The following is a 17,718-nucleotide window of genomic DNA, read 5'->3' as shown; positions in this document are numbered from 1 at the left end:
TTGTGGCACCGCGGTTGGTTTTGCTGCAGAGGGCAGGGGTGATAAGTGTGACAGTGCAATAGTTATAGGGGATTTAATTGTAAGGGGGAATAGACAGGCTTTTCTGTGGCCGCAAACAAGACTCCAGGATGGTATGTTGCCTCCCTGGTGCTAGGGTCAAGGATGTCGCGGAGCGGATACAGGACATTCTGGAGGGGGAGGGTGAACAGCCAGTGGTCATGGTACACATCGATACAAACGACATAGGTAAAAAAAAGTGATGAAGTCCTAAAAGCAGAATACAGGAAGCTAGGAAGGAAGTTAAGAAATCGGACCTCAAAGGTAGTGATCTCAGGATTACTACCGGTGCCACGTGCTAGTCAGAGTAGAAATGACAGGATATATAGGATGAATATGTGGCTGAATGGATGGTGTCAGGGGGAGGGTTTCAGATTCTTGGGGCATTGGGACCGGTTCTGGGGGAGGTGGGACCTGTACAAACTGGATGGGTTACACCTGGGCAGGACTGGAACTGATGTCCTAGGGGGGCTATTTGCTAGAGCGGTTAGGGAGTGTTTAAACTAATGAGGCAGGGGGATGGGAAACAATGCAGGAAGTCGGAAGGTTGTAAAACAAGGGCAGAAACAAAAGGCAGTAAGGGGGCAAGTGTAAGGCAGAGAAGCCATTGTCAAAAATCAAAAATAGCGACAGTACAAGGTATAGTGACTGAGGGGAGCTCAGTGAATAGGCCCAGTAATGCTAAAAGGAATAAAACGGGAAGTAAAAACATAAATGTAAAGCGACACGGCAGGTTGTTACATGAAGATATGGGTTCAACAACAAGGAAAATTAGGAGAAAGGTTAAGAGGAAAAATAACTTAGGAGAGGTTACTGACCAAGGTGTTAAGATTCAAAACAGAGGTATAAAAGCCAACATAAGTGTACTTTACCTGAATGCTCGTAGTATTCGGAATAAGGTAAATGAGTTGATGGCGCAAATCATCGTGAATGACTATGATTTAGTGGCCATTACTGAAACATGGTTAAAGGATGGTCACGACTGGGAGTTAAATATCCAAGGGTATCAAACTATTCGGAAGGACAGTGTGGATGGTAAAGGAGGTGGTGTAGCTCTGTTATTGAAGGATGACATCCGGGCAATAGTAAGGGATGACGTCGGTGCTATGGAGGATAAGGTTGAATCCATTTGGGTGGAAATCAGGAATAGTAAGGCGAAAAAGTCACTGATAGGAGTAGTCTATAGGCCACCAAATAGTAACATTATGGTGAGGCAGGCAATAAACAAAGAAATAACTGATGCATGTAGAAATGGTACAGCAGTTGTCATGGAGGATTTTAATCTACATGTCGATTGGTTTAACTAGGTCGGTCAAGACAGCCTTGAGTAGGAGTTTATAGAATGTATCCGCAATAGTTTCCTAGAACAGTATGTAATGGAACATACGAGGGAACAAGCGGTCCTAGATCTGGTCCTGTGTAATGAGACAGGATTGATTAACGATCTCATAGTTAGGGATCCTCTCGGAAGGAGCAATCATAATATGGTGGAATTTAAAGTACAGATGGAGGGTGAGAAGTTAAAATCAAACACTAGTGTTTTGTGCTTAAACAAAGGAGATTACAATGGGATGAGAGAAGAGCTAGCTAAGGTAGACTGGAAGCAAAGACTTTATGGTGAAACAGTTGAGGAACAGTGGAGAACCTTCCAAGCGATTTTTCACAGTGCTCAGCAAAGGTTTATACCAACAAAAAGGAAGGACGGTAGAAAGAGGAAAAATCGACCGTGGATATCTAAGGAAATAAGGGAGAGTATCAAATTGAAGGAAAAAGCATACAAAGTGGCAAAGATTAGTGGGAGACTAGAGGACTGGGAAATCTTTAGGGGGCAACAGAAAGCTACTAAAAAAGCTATAAAGAAGAGTAAGATAGATTATGAGAGTAAACTTGCTCAGAATATAAAAACAGACAGTAAAAGTTTCTATAAATATATAAAACAAACAAACAGTTGCTAAGGTAAATATTGGTCCTTTAGAGGATGAGAAGGGAGATTTAATAATGGGAGATGAGGAAATGGCTGAGGAACTGAACAGGTTTTTTGGGTCGGTCTTCACAGTGGAAGACACAAATAACATGCCAGTGACTGATGGAAATGAGGCTATGACAGCTGAGGACCTTGAGATGATTGTTATCATTAAGGAAGTAGTGATGGGCAAGCTAATGGGGCTAAAGGTAGACAAGTCTCCTGGCCCTGATGGAATGCATCCCAGAGTGCTAAAAGAGATGGCTCGAGAAATTGCAAATGCACTAGTGATAATTGACCAAAATTCACTAGACTCTGGGGTGGTCCCGGCAGATTGGAAATTAGCAAACGTGACACCACTGTTTAAAAAAGGAGGTAGGTAGAAAGTGGGTAATTATAGGCCAGTTAGCTTGATTTCGGTAGTAGGGAAGATGCTGGAATCTATCATCAAGGAAGAAATAGCGAGGCATCTGGATGGAAATTGTCCCATTGGGCAGACGCAGCATGGGTTCATAAAGGGCAGGTCGTGCCTAACTAATTTAGTAGAATTTTTTGAGGACATTACCGGTGCGGTAGATAACGGGGAGCCAACGGATGTGGTATATCTGGATTTCCAGAAAGCTTTTGACAAGGTGCCACACAAATGATTGCTGCATAAGATAAAGATGCATGGCATTAAGCGTAAAGTAGTAGCATGGATAGAGGATTGGTTAATTAATAGAAAGCAAAGAGTGGGGATTAATGGGTGTTTCTCTGGTTGGCAATCAGTAGCTAGTGGTGTCCCTCAGGGATCAGTGTTGGGCCCACAATTGTTCGCAATTTACATAGCTGATTTGGAGTTGGGGACCAAGTGCAATGTGACCAAGTTTGCAGACGACACTAAGATGAGTGGTAAAGCAAAAAGTGCAGACGATACCGGAAGTCTGCAGAGGGATTTGGATAGGTTAGGTGAATGGGCTAGGGTCTGGCCAATGGAATACAATGTTGACAAATGTGAGGTTATCCATTTTGTTAGGAATAATAGCAAAAGGGATTATTATTTAAATGATAAAATCTTAAAATATGCTGCTGTGCAGAGAGACCTGGGTGTGCTAGTGCATGAGTCGCAAAAGGTTGGTTTACAGGTGTAACAGGTGATTAAGAAGGCAAATGGAGTTTTGTCCTTCATTGCTAGAGGGATGGAGTTTAAGACTAGGGAGGTTATGCTACAATTGTATAAGGTGTTAGTGAGGCCACACCTGGAGTATTGTGTTCAGTATTGGTCTCCTTACCTGAGAAAGGACGTACTGGCGCTGGAGGGTGTGCAGAGGAGATTCACTGGGTTGATCCCAGAGCGTAAGGGGTTGGATTACGAGGAGAGGTTGAGTAGACTGGGACCGTACTCGTTGGAATTTAGAAGGATGCGAGGGGATCTTATAGAAACATATAAAATTATGAAGGGAATAGATAGAATAGATGCGAGCAGGTTGTTTCCACTGGCGGGTGAAAACAGAACTAGGGGGCATAGCCTCAAAATAAGGGGAAGTAGATTTAGGACTGAGCTTAGGAGGAATTTCTTCACCCAAAGGGTTGTGAATCTATGGAATTCCTTGCCCATGAAGCAGTTGAGGCTCCTTCAGTAAATGTTTTTAAGATAAAGATAGATAGTTTTTTGAAGAATAAAGGGATAAAGGGTTATGGTGTTCGGGCCGGAAAGTGGAGCTGAGTCCAAAAAAGATCAGCCATGATCTCATTGAATGGCGGAGTAGGCTCGAGGGGCCACATGGCCTACTCCTGCTCCTAGTTCTTATGTTCTTAAGGTTACGGTGGCCCTGAACTTCTATGCGATGGGGTCATTCCAGTCGCCGAGTGGGGACCTGTCCGGCATCTCGCAGGAATCGGTGCACCTGTGCATCCGTGCAGTGACGGATGCCCTGCATGCCATCGCGGACTGCTACATCCAGTTCCCTGTGGACCGAGCCAGCCAGGATGCCCGGGCAGCAGGCTTCGCTGCCATGGCCAGGATGCCCATGGTCCAGGGGGCGATCGATGGGATGCATGTCGCCATGCGGCCACCAGCTGATAACATGGCTGTGTTTAGGAATAGGAAGGGGACCTACTCCATGAACATTCAGGTGGTCTGCGACCACCGCATGAGAATCCTGCACGTCTGCGCCCGGTACCCGGGCAGTGTACATGACTCGTTTGTATTAGCGCAATCGTTCATCCCCACAATGTTCGAGGGACGCCACTCCTGGCTGAGGGGCTGGTTGCTGGGCGACAGGGGTTACCCGTTGCGGTCGTGGCTGATGACGCCTCTACGGAGGCCACAGACTGACACGGAGAACTGCTACAACCAATGCCCATGCAGCGACCAGGGGTGTGGTCGAGAGGTGCTTTGGGCTGCTGAAGATGTGCTTCAGGTGCCTGGACTGCTCTGGAGGGGCCCTCCAATATCCTTCAGATAGAACTGGCCGCATTGTTGTGGTCTGCTGCGTCCTGCACAACATAGCCCAGCAGAGGGGCGATGTGCTGGAGGCAGAGGAGGGGGATGAGGAGGGGGAGGGGGAGGAGCAACACGACGAAGGGCAGGCCTCCCCAGATGAGGAGGATGGGGGCAATGGACAGGATAGACGGACTGGACATGGACGGGAGGCTGCCCATCGTTACCGGCTGGGCCAGCGGGCACGGGACGGGTTGATAGCCGCCTGGTTCACAGACTAGGGGGGGGGGTGGGAATCGCCGGGTATGGGCAGACAGCACAGTATGGCACCAGCCTACCACCCTCACCCGACCCACCCACCACCAACCATCCTCACATCACCCGCATGCACACCACCCCTCCATTGCACATCCACCTGCGGCACACTGGGCAGGGCTCACACGGTCTCCAGTGGAAGCGTGTCTATTGCAGGCCATGGAGGATGATGACAACCCGCTCTGCGATGAGCTCCGGGCTCTACATCATTAGACAATGTCTGACTCATGGCCACAGTACCACCCTCCACCCGCACCATCCCTGCTTGCAGCCATGACACTGCAACGCACGGTCCCGTCGTCTGCCTGGGAGGATGGCGAGGGCGACCTGGGGGGGGAGGGCGGCACACTCATCTGAGGCCGACGTCCTATCACCCCTCACACACACACTGGCACTCACCTCACACCACACCCCCGCACACATCGGACAGAGCACAGACGTAGGGTCCCCTTTGGCGGCCGTTTCCTGGGGCTGCCCGGCCTGGATATGCTAGGCCGCGGCTCGGGCGACTGGGATGGCGAGCTGCCAGCCTGTCCAGCCCCTTGCCCACCAGCTGCACCTGGGACGGAAGGGGGGGGGTCTGAGGTGTCGCGGTGTTCCGGGTCTCCCCTGCAGGAGGACCCGGAACGGGCCCCAGCACCTCCTCCTCCCTCGGTGTGCCCGATGGCGCTGCCAGTCCTGGAGGCCCGTCCTGGTATCAACAAGGGTCTGCAAGTTGACAGCCATGGTGCTCAGGGAGTTGGTCATCCCTGTCTGTGTCTGGGCGACGCCGGCCAGCACCTGGGCAATGGCACCGATGCCCTCAGTGATGGCATGCTGAGACTGGCCCATGGCCTGCTGAGACTGGGCCACGGCATTGAGCGACTCTGCGATCTGCTGCTGGCTCTGACTCATGGCTTCCTGCGAGAGGCCAGCCATGTCCTGGGCCACAGACGCCACCTGCACGGAAAGCCCCAGGTCTTGCATACTGCTCCCCATGTCTGACACCATCGCCCCCATTGCCTCCACCGCGGACGCCACCCGTGTGGTGTCGGGCTGGATGGCACGCATGACCGGCACCACTCCCAGTTCCTGGACGCGGTGGACTCCTCCACCTGCGTCTGCAGCTGACGCAAGACGGCCGTCACCCCCTTCGGTCGTCCCAGGGTCCGAGACTGCATCAGGTCTATGGGTGGGTGTGGTAACTCCAGGAACCCGGGACCCATCTGGGCGGCAGATGGTTGCTTGCGCTGGGCTGCCCTCCGACCGTCCAGCCCCTCGGCTGCTCCTACCTCCACCTGCTATACCGGGACGGCTGTGTTGTGCGCACCAGTTAATGTACCAGAGGCCTCATCGCTCAAGTGCCCAACCGAGGTGAGAGTCTCTGCGATGCTGGAGGGTGTAGGCGATAGCAGTGGCGTAATGTCGAGGTCCTCATCGGACCCGAAGTCCGGGGTCCCTTGGAGTGGTGTTTCCTGTCCATCCATCCCCTGTGGGTGGGTGTCCTGGGGGTTGTGCCCTGTGTGTGGGTGTCCTGTGTGTGGGTGTCCTGTGTGTCAGTGTCCTGTGTGTCAGTGTCCTGTGTGTCAGTGTCCTGTGTGTGGGTGTCCTGTGTGTCAGTGTCCTGTGTGTCAGTGTCCTGTGTGTGGGTGTCCTGTGTGTCAGTGTCCTGTGTGTCAGTGTCCTGTGTGTCAGTGTCCTGTGTGTGGGTGTCCTGTGTGTCAGTGTCCTGTGTGTCAGTGTCCTGTGTGTCAGTGTCCTGGGTGGGTGTGTCCTGGGTGGGTGTGTCCTGGGTGGGTATGTCCTGGGTGGGTGTGTCCTGTATGTGGGTCTCCTGTGTACTTGTGTCGTGTGTGTCAGTGTCCTGGGTCGACGGGACGGGGGCCTGTTGCTGTGGCTGCCCTCCTCGTCGCTCGGTGTGGCCCACCGACGTCGCCGCACTGGCACTAGATGGGGGCGGCGTACCCTGACGCTCCGGGTCTATCCCTGGCTCGTGGGCGCCCTGGTACTGGGTGGGGGCGTCGTATGTCTGAAGCTCTGGGTCTATCCCTGCCTCGTGGGCGCCCTGGCACTGGGTGGGGGCGTTGTATGCCCGACGGCCGGGTCTATCCCTGCCTCGTGGGTGCCCTGGCACGTCCTGGGGACGGTCAGCATCCGCAGGGAATGGTGGGTCGACGTTTGGTCCTGCAATACACAATACAGCATGCATGGTTAGACACGCAGACGAGGATGGGGGAAGGGGGAAAGGGGGGATGGGGGATGGGGGGATGGGGGAAGGGGTGATGGGGAAGGGGGATGGGGAAAGGGGGGATGGGAAAAGGGGTGACGGGGGGATGGGGAAGGGGGAATGGGGGATGGGGGAAGGGAGGCTGGGGAAAGGGGGGATGGGGAAAGGGGGATGGGGAAAGGGGGGATGGGGAAGGGGGGGTGGGGGAAGGGGGGGTGGGGAATGGGGGGATGGGTGAAGAGGGAAAGGGGTGAAGGCGGGATTTGGGAAGGGGGGATTTGGGAAGGGGGTTGAGGGAAGGGTGTAAGGGGAATGGGAAAGTGGAATGGGGGAAGGGAGGAAAGGGGGGCAGGCAGTGGGGGGTCTCACTTGGTGGTGGGCCCCCGACCTCTGCATCCGCAACCTCCCGGTCCTCGGGTCCGCCTGCAAGGTCCAGGGACCTCTCTTCATGAACGGTGAGGGGGGTGCACTTCAGGTGGACCCCCTCCGGTCCTCTCACGCTCCCGGTCCGGGGTACAGGGACTCCCTCCTCTGCTCCACTGCGTCTAGGAGCGCCTCGATGTCACGCTCCTGGAACCTCGGCGCTGCGTGGTGGGCGGCCATTTTGCCGGGTCTCCGGTCTCTTGTGCTGCGATGTCGCGTGGCGTCAATGACGGCGCACGCGTCAGTGACGGGTGACGCCATTGCGAATGGCGTCACGCCGCTGCTAGCCCTTCCGGGTCAGAGGTTTTCTGGGGCGACATTCTCCGACCCCCCCGCCAGGTCAGAGAATCGCCGGGGGCTGGCGTGAATCTCGCCCCCGCCGGTTGCCGAAGTCTCCGGGACCGGATATTCGGCGGGGGGCGGGAATGGCGCCGCGCCGGTTGCCGGGCCCCCCCGCTCGATTCTCTGGCCCGGATGGGCCGAAGTCCCGCCGATAAATTGCCTGTCCCGCCGGCGTAAATTAAATCACCTACCTTACCGGCGGGACAAGGCGATGTGGGTGGACTCCGGGGTCCTGGGGGGGGGGCGCGGGGCGATCTGGCCCCGGGGGGTGCCCCCACGGTGGCCTGGCCCACGATCGGGGCCCACCAATCCGCGGGCGGGCCTGTGCCGTGGGGGCACTCTTTCCCTTCCGCCTCCGCCACGGTCTCCACCATGGCGGAGGCGGAAGAGACTCCATCCACTGCGCATGCGTGGGAAACTGTCAGCGGCCGCTGACGCTCCCGCGCATGCGCCGCCCCGAGATGTCATTTCCGCGCCAGCTGGCGGGGCAACAAAGGCAGTTTCAGCCAGCTGGCGGGGCGGAAATTCCTCCGGCGTCGGCCTAGCCCCTCAATGTTGGGGCTCGGCCCCCAAAGATGCGGAGCATTCCGCACCTTTGGGGCGGCGCGATGCCCGTCTGATTGACGCCGTTGTGGGCGCCAGTCGGCGGACATCGCGCCGTTTTGGGAGAATTTTGCCCCTGATGTTCCGGTTGGCTCGACGCCGGAGTGGTTCGCGGCGTTTTTGACTCCAGCGTCGGGCCATCTCGCCGATCCTGGAGAATCCCGCCCTTAGTCTCAAGAATGGAGAATTCAGCCCTGGATCTTTCAAACCGTACAGCCCACTTTGCTATTTTTTTTTTCTTCTTCTCACTTCCATCACATCAAACAGTTCTATTTCTCACAGAATTATGAATTCCACTCTTTCTATTTTGAAAGCTTCTCTTCCCATGGGCAAGGGTGCTCCTGCAGTTCCATTTTTTATATTCTTTTGAAATTATAATGGCTTTCCTATTACAGAGCTGCCTACATTGAAATCAATTTGCCACAGATTTTCACATTCACCTAATCTATCGACTTCCCTTTGCAATTACACACTTTCATTTATGCTGCTCATAATACCAAATTTTGTGTGATAGGCAAATTTGGAAATGTGGCTTTCTATCCCATTATCTAAGTCATTAATGAATACAGTGAATAACTGAGGCTGCAACACAGATCCTTGTGGGACAGGATTGATCACATTCGAAGAATTAGATTGTTGCCCATTATCCCTACTTTCCGTCTCCCTCCACGCAGTCAATTTCTAAACATGGTCAATAATTTGTTTTCAATTCCATGTAATTGAACCTGAGCTAACAGTCTTTTATGAGGAACTTTACCACAAACCTTCTGGATGATTATATAAATGATATCCATGAACATCCCACCTTTCGAAAATGTCAACTGGGTTTGTCAGGTTGGACAAAACCTTCACAAATTTGTGATGGTTATTTCTGATCAGCTGAAAATGTTCAAGGTGTTCCATCATCATGACCTTATTAAAGATTCTTGCAATTTCTGTTAATATGCGAGACTGACTGGTCTATAATTCACTGGTTTCCTCTGTCATTTTCGTAAATAGTCGAGTGATAAGGTACAATCTTTTGTATGTACATTTTGTTGAGTTCCTGGGCTGAATTTTCATCTGTGTAGGAAGGTGCATTTCAGTGTACGAATGGCGACACTTTGGTTTATTTTGAAGAAATGTGATTTTCCACCGCAAAATGGTGTCCCGATCTCTTGCTACACTGAGACGTTCCGGCGAGGGGATTCCCCACTGAGGCTCCCAATCTACCCAGATTAGCAGCTGGAAACACCCGGCTAATCTCGCGCACTACGGGACTCTGTCCCCATTCGAGCAGATCACACCCATGGCTTATTGTTTGGTTACAAACTTAAAAGGCACTAAAGCATTACAATCTCTTCTCCTTGAGTTTTTTGGTCCAGTGTCAATGATACTGAGCTGGAAATCACAGTTTTCTTAGTTTGCTAGAGGTTTAATGATTCTTTGATGATTTCAAAATATTTATTTTTCCAATTGCTATTACATAGCTCCTGAGAACTGTACAAAATGCATACTGGGTGAGTGGCTACAGAGGATATATGAGGGACGTGAAGTGGCATAGGGTGGGAGCGGGATAGATGAGGGGAGGAGTGTGAAATTATAAAGGGAAGTCGATAGATGTGAGAACTGAGATGGACTTTCTCATTGGTCCTCCTCTGCACCCTACACCTTATTACAGTTCACAAAATGCAAGTGCACTGCAAATCCCACTGGTATGAAACATCAAAAATCCCTCTTACAATCAAATATAATATGGGTGTGCATTTTGTGAGCTGCAGAAGTTCAGGTCATGTTTTTCCAAGCCCAGGTGAAAATATGGCACCCTATCCCTGATTCATTAATAGTTACCTTGGGATGTTCACCCCTTCCTCTATTTTAAATATTGATGCAAAGTAATTATTTGGCATGTTATCATTTCCTTATTTTTGACAACATTACTGTTATCCATTTTCAAGTGGCCCACCTTGCTTCTGACCACCAGCTTCTTCCTAATTTAGTTGTTAAAAGAAATTGCTGATTTTATATCACATGTTAGATTCTTTTCATACCCTTTTTCCACTTTGCTACACACGATCCAGGGGTTGGCATGGTGGTGCCGCCCCCCACCTGCACCTACTCCCCCACCCTCCCATGGCGGCCCACCCATGTGCGGAAGGTCCACACCCCCAGCCGAGGGTCCCCCACCCCCCGCCGAGCACTGGGGTGGCCAAGCCCAGTTCTCCCAGGCTCTTTGAGCAAAGATGGCTACTCACGTCCTCGGCTCCCCACAGATGCTCTTCTGTCAAGTTTATGGTTTTAAAAAAGAGTATTAATCGGCACCAGCGTGATCACTCACTGGGGGGGCTGATAAATGATGGGAGTCCGTTGGGGTGGCTCCCATTGTATGGAAATAGGGCTTAAGTGATGATAATTGGTTTCTCGCCACGCTACAGCGAGATCTCGATTTCGCATACAGGAGCAGGGCAGTTGCATCAAAAACTGGCCCCTGGCATGGTCCTCGTTTTCTGCCTCTCCCGCTATTCATCAGCCTCATTTTGCTCGAGCGAAACCAAAAGTGTCAGAAGATCTGGAGAGCAACGTGCCAGCTTTCACTCAGAACCTCACACTTGGCCATTTTTAGGGAAAATTCCATCCATATTTTCCATCTCTCACATCATGTGGTGCATCTGTATTGTATGATCGCCATGGATCTACTATTCATCTGTATTAGAACATCTAAAGCTTTATGTAGTACTTAACCTATGGCCTGATGATTGCCTATCTGCATTTGAGTTTTCAAGGAATTATCTACCTGAACTCCTGAATCTCTCTGCTCATCGATATCCCTCAGAGTGGTCCCATTCAGCGTGCCCTCTCACTCAATGTACCTCTTAATTTTTGTTTTCAGAGTGCGGGAGTGATTTATTTAAGTATGCTGCCCTTTTAAATGTTTTTGAATGGCCGAGTTTGCCTGCTGTCCAATGAGGCATTAGCATATAAAAAATAGCATTACGGGTGTGATGGAGCTGAGGCATGGGCTCGGGACATAGAATTCATCCGGATGTTGGATTGTTGACCCTACTTTGAAATCTTGACCACACTCTTTGGATAAAATGGAAGAGCTTATAAAATGAGTTTACTAATTTATACGAGAAGATTACTAGCCATGTTTATTATCACAACCAACATTACTGGAACATATATCATACAGAAAAGTAGTTGTACGCAGGTTAAATGTCATCTGGTATAAACTATGTACCGGTTAACATCTCACTTAGGTACAACTAGCTTTTCATCAAATAGCATTAACCTAAGTAAAATTACTTCTTGACAAATAATATTTAACCACATTTTCCATTACATTCTTACCAGCAACCACTGTATTTCTACAACTGCATAATTTCCCTGTGAAATCCACCTTGTTGATTCAGACACTCGGAGTCCTGTTCCAGAGAGATTAATGCTAAATTGACCCTGAAAGATAATGCCACATTGATTGGAGTTTAATAAATTCACATTAGACCATTCGATTTTGCAAAAGCATAAAATAAAGTTAGTCTATTCTAAGCCAATGGACGTTTGATTTCAACAAGTCCCCAGTGTCAACATACAAAATATTATTTCAGCCCACCTGAAAATAGAAATAAGACATTGTCGATAAAAATGAACAAAAAATCTTCAGATTAATATAGTCTTTCTCATTTTATTATTTTGCCATGAATGTATTAGTGGATAATGGTAATAAATTGTGTTGCGTTTATGAGTAAAAATTTAATATTTTGTGTTTGTATCGTTAGCTATTGGCTGGAATTCTCCAGCCATTTGCTGGCAGCGACTTCCCTGGTCACACCAGCAGCACACTCCTGCCTGCCACTTTCACAGCAGCATGGGGTGGCTTATTCCCATTGACAGTGAAGGAGCAGAGAGTCCTGCCACCAGCCGGATGGCGCGCCGCCTCCCGCAACCGAGAAACACGAGGCTGGGAAGCCAGAGAATCCTGCTCATTATTTTATCTAGATACAGCACATCTAATTTTACATAGCCCAGTGAGTATGTATTTAAATACTATGCAGCAATTTTGGATCTGTGTCTCAATATAGTTATCATTAATTAAGGAATCCAAGATAATAAAGTGTGAGTTTCATAATTTGCATTGATTATATTTGTAATTTTGGACACATGGGAGGTACTCAACTGCACTGTTTCAGAACTATCTGCAGAGGGCACTGCTGTTGTGCCTGCAAATAGTAAAATATGGTTTAGATAAATATTGTCAACTAATACCTGCAAGTTAAGATTTATGTACCTGCAGCACGACACAATCTCTTACTTTAAAGTAACATAATAAACCGACCACCTTTCATAAATCAAATAAATATTGGCCCTGAAATGATCACGATGGGAAATTTAAAAAATAAACAAATTTAGAGTACTCAATTCTTTTTTTCCAATTAAGGGGCAATTTATTGTGGCCAATTCATCTACCGTGCACATAGTTTTCATAGAATTTACAGTGCAGAAGGAGGCCATTCGGCCCATCGAGTCTGCACCGGCTCTTGGAAAGAGCGCCCTACCCAAGGTCAACACCTCCACCCTAATCCCCATAACCCAGTAACCCCACCCAACACGACATCAGGATTTCTGGCTGCCATTTGAGGGTTAGAGGCCCTGATTGAATTTTCACATCATGAGGTTGGGACACATCTTTGAGTTGTGGGGGTGAGACCCACGCAGACACAGGGAAAATGTACAAAGTCCACCTGGACAGTGACCTGGGGCCGGGATCGAATCGGGTCCTCGGTGGTGTGAGACAGCAGTACTAACCACTGCACCAACGTGCCGCTCCTACATGCAGTCATTTTAATCGATTAAGTTATTTTAATTTAATCTTGTACTGTGCAATTGGAATTTACAGATAATTTCGCTCATTCTGATTATGTTAAAAGTATTACCCAGTGAATGTACTAGTCTGGCTAAATCATGCAAATTTATCATTTATATATTGTTAAAGCTTCCTGTTATTACTGACCAATTTCTTCAAAATAGGAATCCAAGGTATGGCAGGCAAAACCATAATACTGCAATATAACGTTCACAAATGATACTGCCTAAACTGGTGGGTTGAGAGAAAATGTTTGAAAATAAATTTATGATATAAAATTTGTGAGGTGATGTAATTTACATTTTGATAAGCCAAAACAAATTTCCAAAAATGAATGACAGCTATTGGGATATATTCAGCATCTGGCAGTGAAAGGTTTTACTTACATATTTATGAGAACAGTTATGTTTTAATAATACTAATACTATTATTAATAATTTTTATGTAGTGGTTTGAAAATGCAACATTATTGGAATTATTCATAAATACATCACCGGCTAGTGTAGTGGTTATTTTGCTGGGGTCTTGAACCAATAAACCAGAGTGGCTAATGGCAAATCCTCACAGAGCAATTTGAAAATTACACTTCAATTTATAAAATCCGTGAGCGGTAAATATCAGTGCAAGTCACCACGAGGCTCTTGAATGGTCACAAAAATGCAAGTGCTTCAATAATATCCTTTAGAATAGGATGCCAGGTGATGAAACAAGCTACTGAGTTTTATGAACCAACTACAAGTTGTAGGTAGCCCACTGCCACCTTCCCCCCAACAAAGCTAATTCTGCCCCCCCCCCCCCCCGCACAGGAATATCGGGTCACCCCCCCACCCCCACAGCATGCACGCATGAGGATGGCCCACTGAATTCCCCCAGCCCCTCCATCAGACCCCCATCAAAGCAGCTGAGTGGTTTCTGCTGTGAAAAAAGGGAGCAAAACCACATTGTTCCTGTGATGTGGTTTGGAGCTGTCAATCATAGCAAGAGTGTTTATAAACATTGTGATTAGCATCAAAGCAGCATTATGGAGATCCATTCAAGCATGACTGGAAAGATGTATAAACAATTAATAAAACTGTCAATCACTGGCTAGTGAAATGTATTGCTGTGTGAAATTGAATGGAAGATTTGCATTTCTGAAGCTGTCAGGGTTCAAGTGTTCTAGGCTTGCCTCTAGCACTTGTAACAGCTGCTGCTTTCCAGACGTGTGTCTGAGGCAGTAGATGTTAGGAAAGGGTAAATGAAAAGGCAGTGAATTTTTACTGGACTGCTTTCAGATTTCTGGTAGGGGAGACTGATGGAAGGGTCTGATTGGGTTCTCTGATAGGGGTGACTGATGGGGGGACTGTTGGGGGTGACTGATGGGACTGCTGGCAGGAGATCAGAGCATAGCACCAGGTTTGGTGCCCGGTGCCAATCCTGTTTTTCAGGCAGCCCATCATTCTCCGCCCGATCAGGAATCACGATACCGGCATCGGGGATTGGGGTATCCATCCCCAAATTTCTTATGTAGAACATGAAGAAAATTATTTCATCTGTTGTCGGTCATTTTACACTTCAATATGTGTTTTAGTGTGGGTAGGTTTATATATTTAATATATATATATCGGGTCAATACAAGTTCAACAATGCAGCAGTATTCTTTAGAAAGTATTTTGCTCGATTTACAGTTCTCTTTTTGATTTGTTTCCAAGTTGTCACTATAAATTATTAATGCTTATTCTCTCTGCATATTACAGTTTCATACACTGACATCTTGTTTATAATGGATAAGCAGCACTTCATCTCCCAAAATTATAGCCCTGTAATTGATACCCTTATGACATAACATGCAGATTAATTTTCTATAATTTAGGAAATTCCACTTCAATCACAGCAACACTTTAAATATGTAGTCAAATCACTCACAAAAATATGCAAGTAGTAGATGGAAAATAAAGACACCTCGGCAAAATTCTCCTCCTCGCGACCCTGCACACCCAAACAATGATCGGACAGAGAATTGGGTGTCCAGCGAAAATCGAAGTCCGCACCCTGCGTTGATGTCGATAATGACGTTTGCAGCTCACGCCACCGGTGGTATGTACAACCGGCATTTGCATACATTTAAGTGTGATTAGTGAGTTGGACACAATATGCTCCGCCCTTCCGCGATGCTCCGCCCAGGTGAATATGTCACAGGCGTGAACTACTACAAGCATTTATAAACGTGGATTGGGCGCCATGGCTGTGGAGCGGGGGGGGGGGAAACTACAAAAACACTGAAAAACGATTAAAAACTGCCAGGCTTGCCTGTCAGGGGGATGGCTGACTGGGCTGGGGGCAGTAGTAGGTAGTGACTTGACGCTATGTCCGTGGACTTGGGGGTTCCCCCTCAGGATCAGGGTGGCTTGGCTCAGACCGCCATTGCTGCGATCTGTCTTTTAAACGCGCCCCTTTGGTGCTACTTACAGGCTCCTGGCTGCTCACACTGCTGAGTGCTGCCTGTGTCCTTTAAATGCCTAGAAGGCCTCTGGTCATCTGGGAGCCCACCCAAGCTGCCCCTCTGGACACCCTCATACCCCAGTTGTATCATCAAGGCTCAAGCTCAGTGCGGAGCCCACCAGGTGTTGGCCCTCCTCAGAAGCGCTGCCCCACTGCAGAGGGAACAGGAGATCAGCAGGGGTCATCCCACCCAAAGGTCACTTGCACCACAGCCTATGGAACACTCCCTGGCTCTCTGCCCCTCTTAGGGAATAGGACACTCCAGTGACCCCCAGACCCCCCCCCCCCCCCCTTCACTAGCTGTGTCCTCCTTGTCAGACTGGCAGTGTTGACTGCCTTTGCCATCACCTCCCAGGCAGCTTTCGGAAGGCTTGAATCTGTCCATGCTGGGAAAGAGGGTGCCCCTCCACTTAAAAACAGCTCCAGCTGCCAGGCCCTTTGGCACTAACTCTGGTCCCAGCGGTTAGAATGCCCGCAGGACCGGGAATTGCTCTGTAAGGGGCACTGCCAGGGTGCCAGGTTGGCACTGCCAGGATGCCAAGCTGGCATTTTGCGCGCAGTGGCAAACAGCCCAAGGCCACACATTTCCCGCTGAGACCCCCCTATCTAACCCGGGTGCTGTTTTATAGCGTTGTATTTCTCCACGCTGTGACACCAGGAAACACGTGGCTAAACAGGCTCGCTATGGGACTTTGTTTCCATTTAGTTAAATCCCGCCCATAATGTCCCAAATGGAGAATTTCACCCCTCATTAATCCTAGATTGTATGTCTGGATAGTACAAGATTTTTGCGTTCATACTATAATGCACGTTAAATACCAGCAATTAGCTTTTTCAATGTACACATTTTGACCTTTTATAATATCACCATATTGAGTAACTAGGTAAGTCACCTGTGGACATCTGGCAGCACTATAACAGTCTCCAGCTGTGGCAAATGGAACTGATCGGCCTTCAAGTGTCTGTGCAAAGTACAAGTCTGTTGCTATAAAGATGAAAATGGGTGAGTTGTTGAAAAAATGCATAATAGTCAAGGTGAAGAGACATCATACAATAATAACATAGATTATTATAATTTTGAATAACATGTACAATATCTATACAAGCTTAAATTACATTTTTCAAGTTACCAAATGCTATTTATCTTTTCTGTCTTAGATGAATGATAGATGATTAATCTGCCAGTGATAGGAGCTGGATGCAACACAAGCAGTGGGATTATTTAAAGTGAGCAAAAGTTAGTTAAAAAGCTGTTTTTGTGCTTTCCAGCAGTTTCAAAAGATGTCACCCACAGAATTACTTTTACCACCACATGATAGCACCGAACCAGACAGACCAGAAAATTCCCAGGAATTAATACCCGAGTCTCTAATGACTTGTGTTGGTCTCAGTTGGTGGAACATGGCATAATTGACTTCAGAATCTTTGAGCTGCATTGAATCATACGCCTGATCATGTTGCAAATCCATTTGTATTTAAATGGTGGGCGAGCAATAAATGGGCTCAGAAAAATGACTCCCCATGGCTGAGTAACCTGTCAACACTACATGCTCAGGGCGGCATGGCGGCGCAGTGGTTAGCACTGCTGCCTTCAGCTGCTGAGATCCCGGGTTCGATCTTGGCCCTGGGTCACTGCCCGTGTGGAGTTTGCTTATTCTCCCTGTGTCTGCGTGGGCCTCATCCCCACAAACCCAAAGATGTGCAGGGTAGGTGGATTGACCACACTAAATTGCCCCTCAATTGGGAAAAAAAATTGGATACTCTAAATTCTTTTTAAAAATTAAAAACACTGTACGTGCTCTTCCACAAAGATCTTGCAGTTTATGGAATTTCACTGTAGGTTGCATCAGTACTTTCAGGAGAGATATATTAACCATCCCTTAAAGCCTAAATGACCCTGATTCAGGCAAATGGGCTGGGGTTATGGCAGGGTGAGTGTATCAAACTCACTTTCAATTTAAGAAGGTCATGTTTATAATAATCTTTATTATTGTCACAAACAATAACACTGCAATGATGTTACTGTGAAAATCCCCTCGTTGCCACACTCCGTCGCCTGTTCG

At 48.4% G+C, this 17,718-nt stretch overlaps 1 protein-coding gene across 6 annotated transcripts in view; it reads right to left on the bottom strand.

Moving 5' to 3' along the window:
- adamts9 (ADAM metallopeptidase with thrombospondin type 1 motif, 9) overlaps window positions 1–17,718 on the bottom strand; it is a 489,710-nt gene that overhangs the window by 44,396 nt on the left and 427,596 nt on the right. For all 6 annotated transcript variants that reach the window (XR_011934150.1, XR_011934151.1, XM_072472332.1 and 3 more), the window contains 2 exons: window positions 16,549–16,640; window positions 11,662–11,766 (listed from right to left, as the gene is read on the bottom strand). Coding sequence is in view for 4 of the 6 variants with exons in the window: in XM_072472332.1 (XP_072328433.1) it covers window positions 11,662–11,766; window positions 16,549–16,640 (197 nt within the window). In the remaining 2 variants the exon portion in view is untranslated. The remainder of the gene's footprint in view (window positions 1–11,661; window positions 11,767–16,548; window positions 16,641–17,718) is intronic.

Source organism: Scyliorhinus torazame, chromosome 13 (genome assembly GCF_047496885.1).
Source record: "Scyliorhinus torazame isolate Kashiwa2021f chromosome 13, sScyTor2.1, whole genome shotgun sequence".
NCBI lineage: Eukaryota > Metazoa > Chordata > Chondrichthyes > Carcharhiniformes > Scyliorhinidae > Scyliorhinus > Scyliorhinus torazame.
Note: the sequence above shows the minus strand (reverse complement) of the source record. Positions and strands in the feature narration are given on the sequence as shown.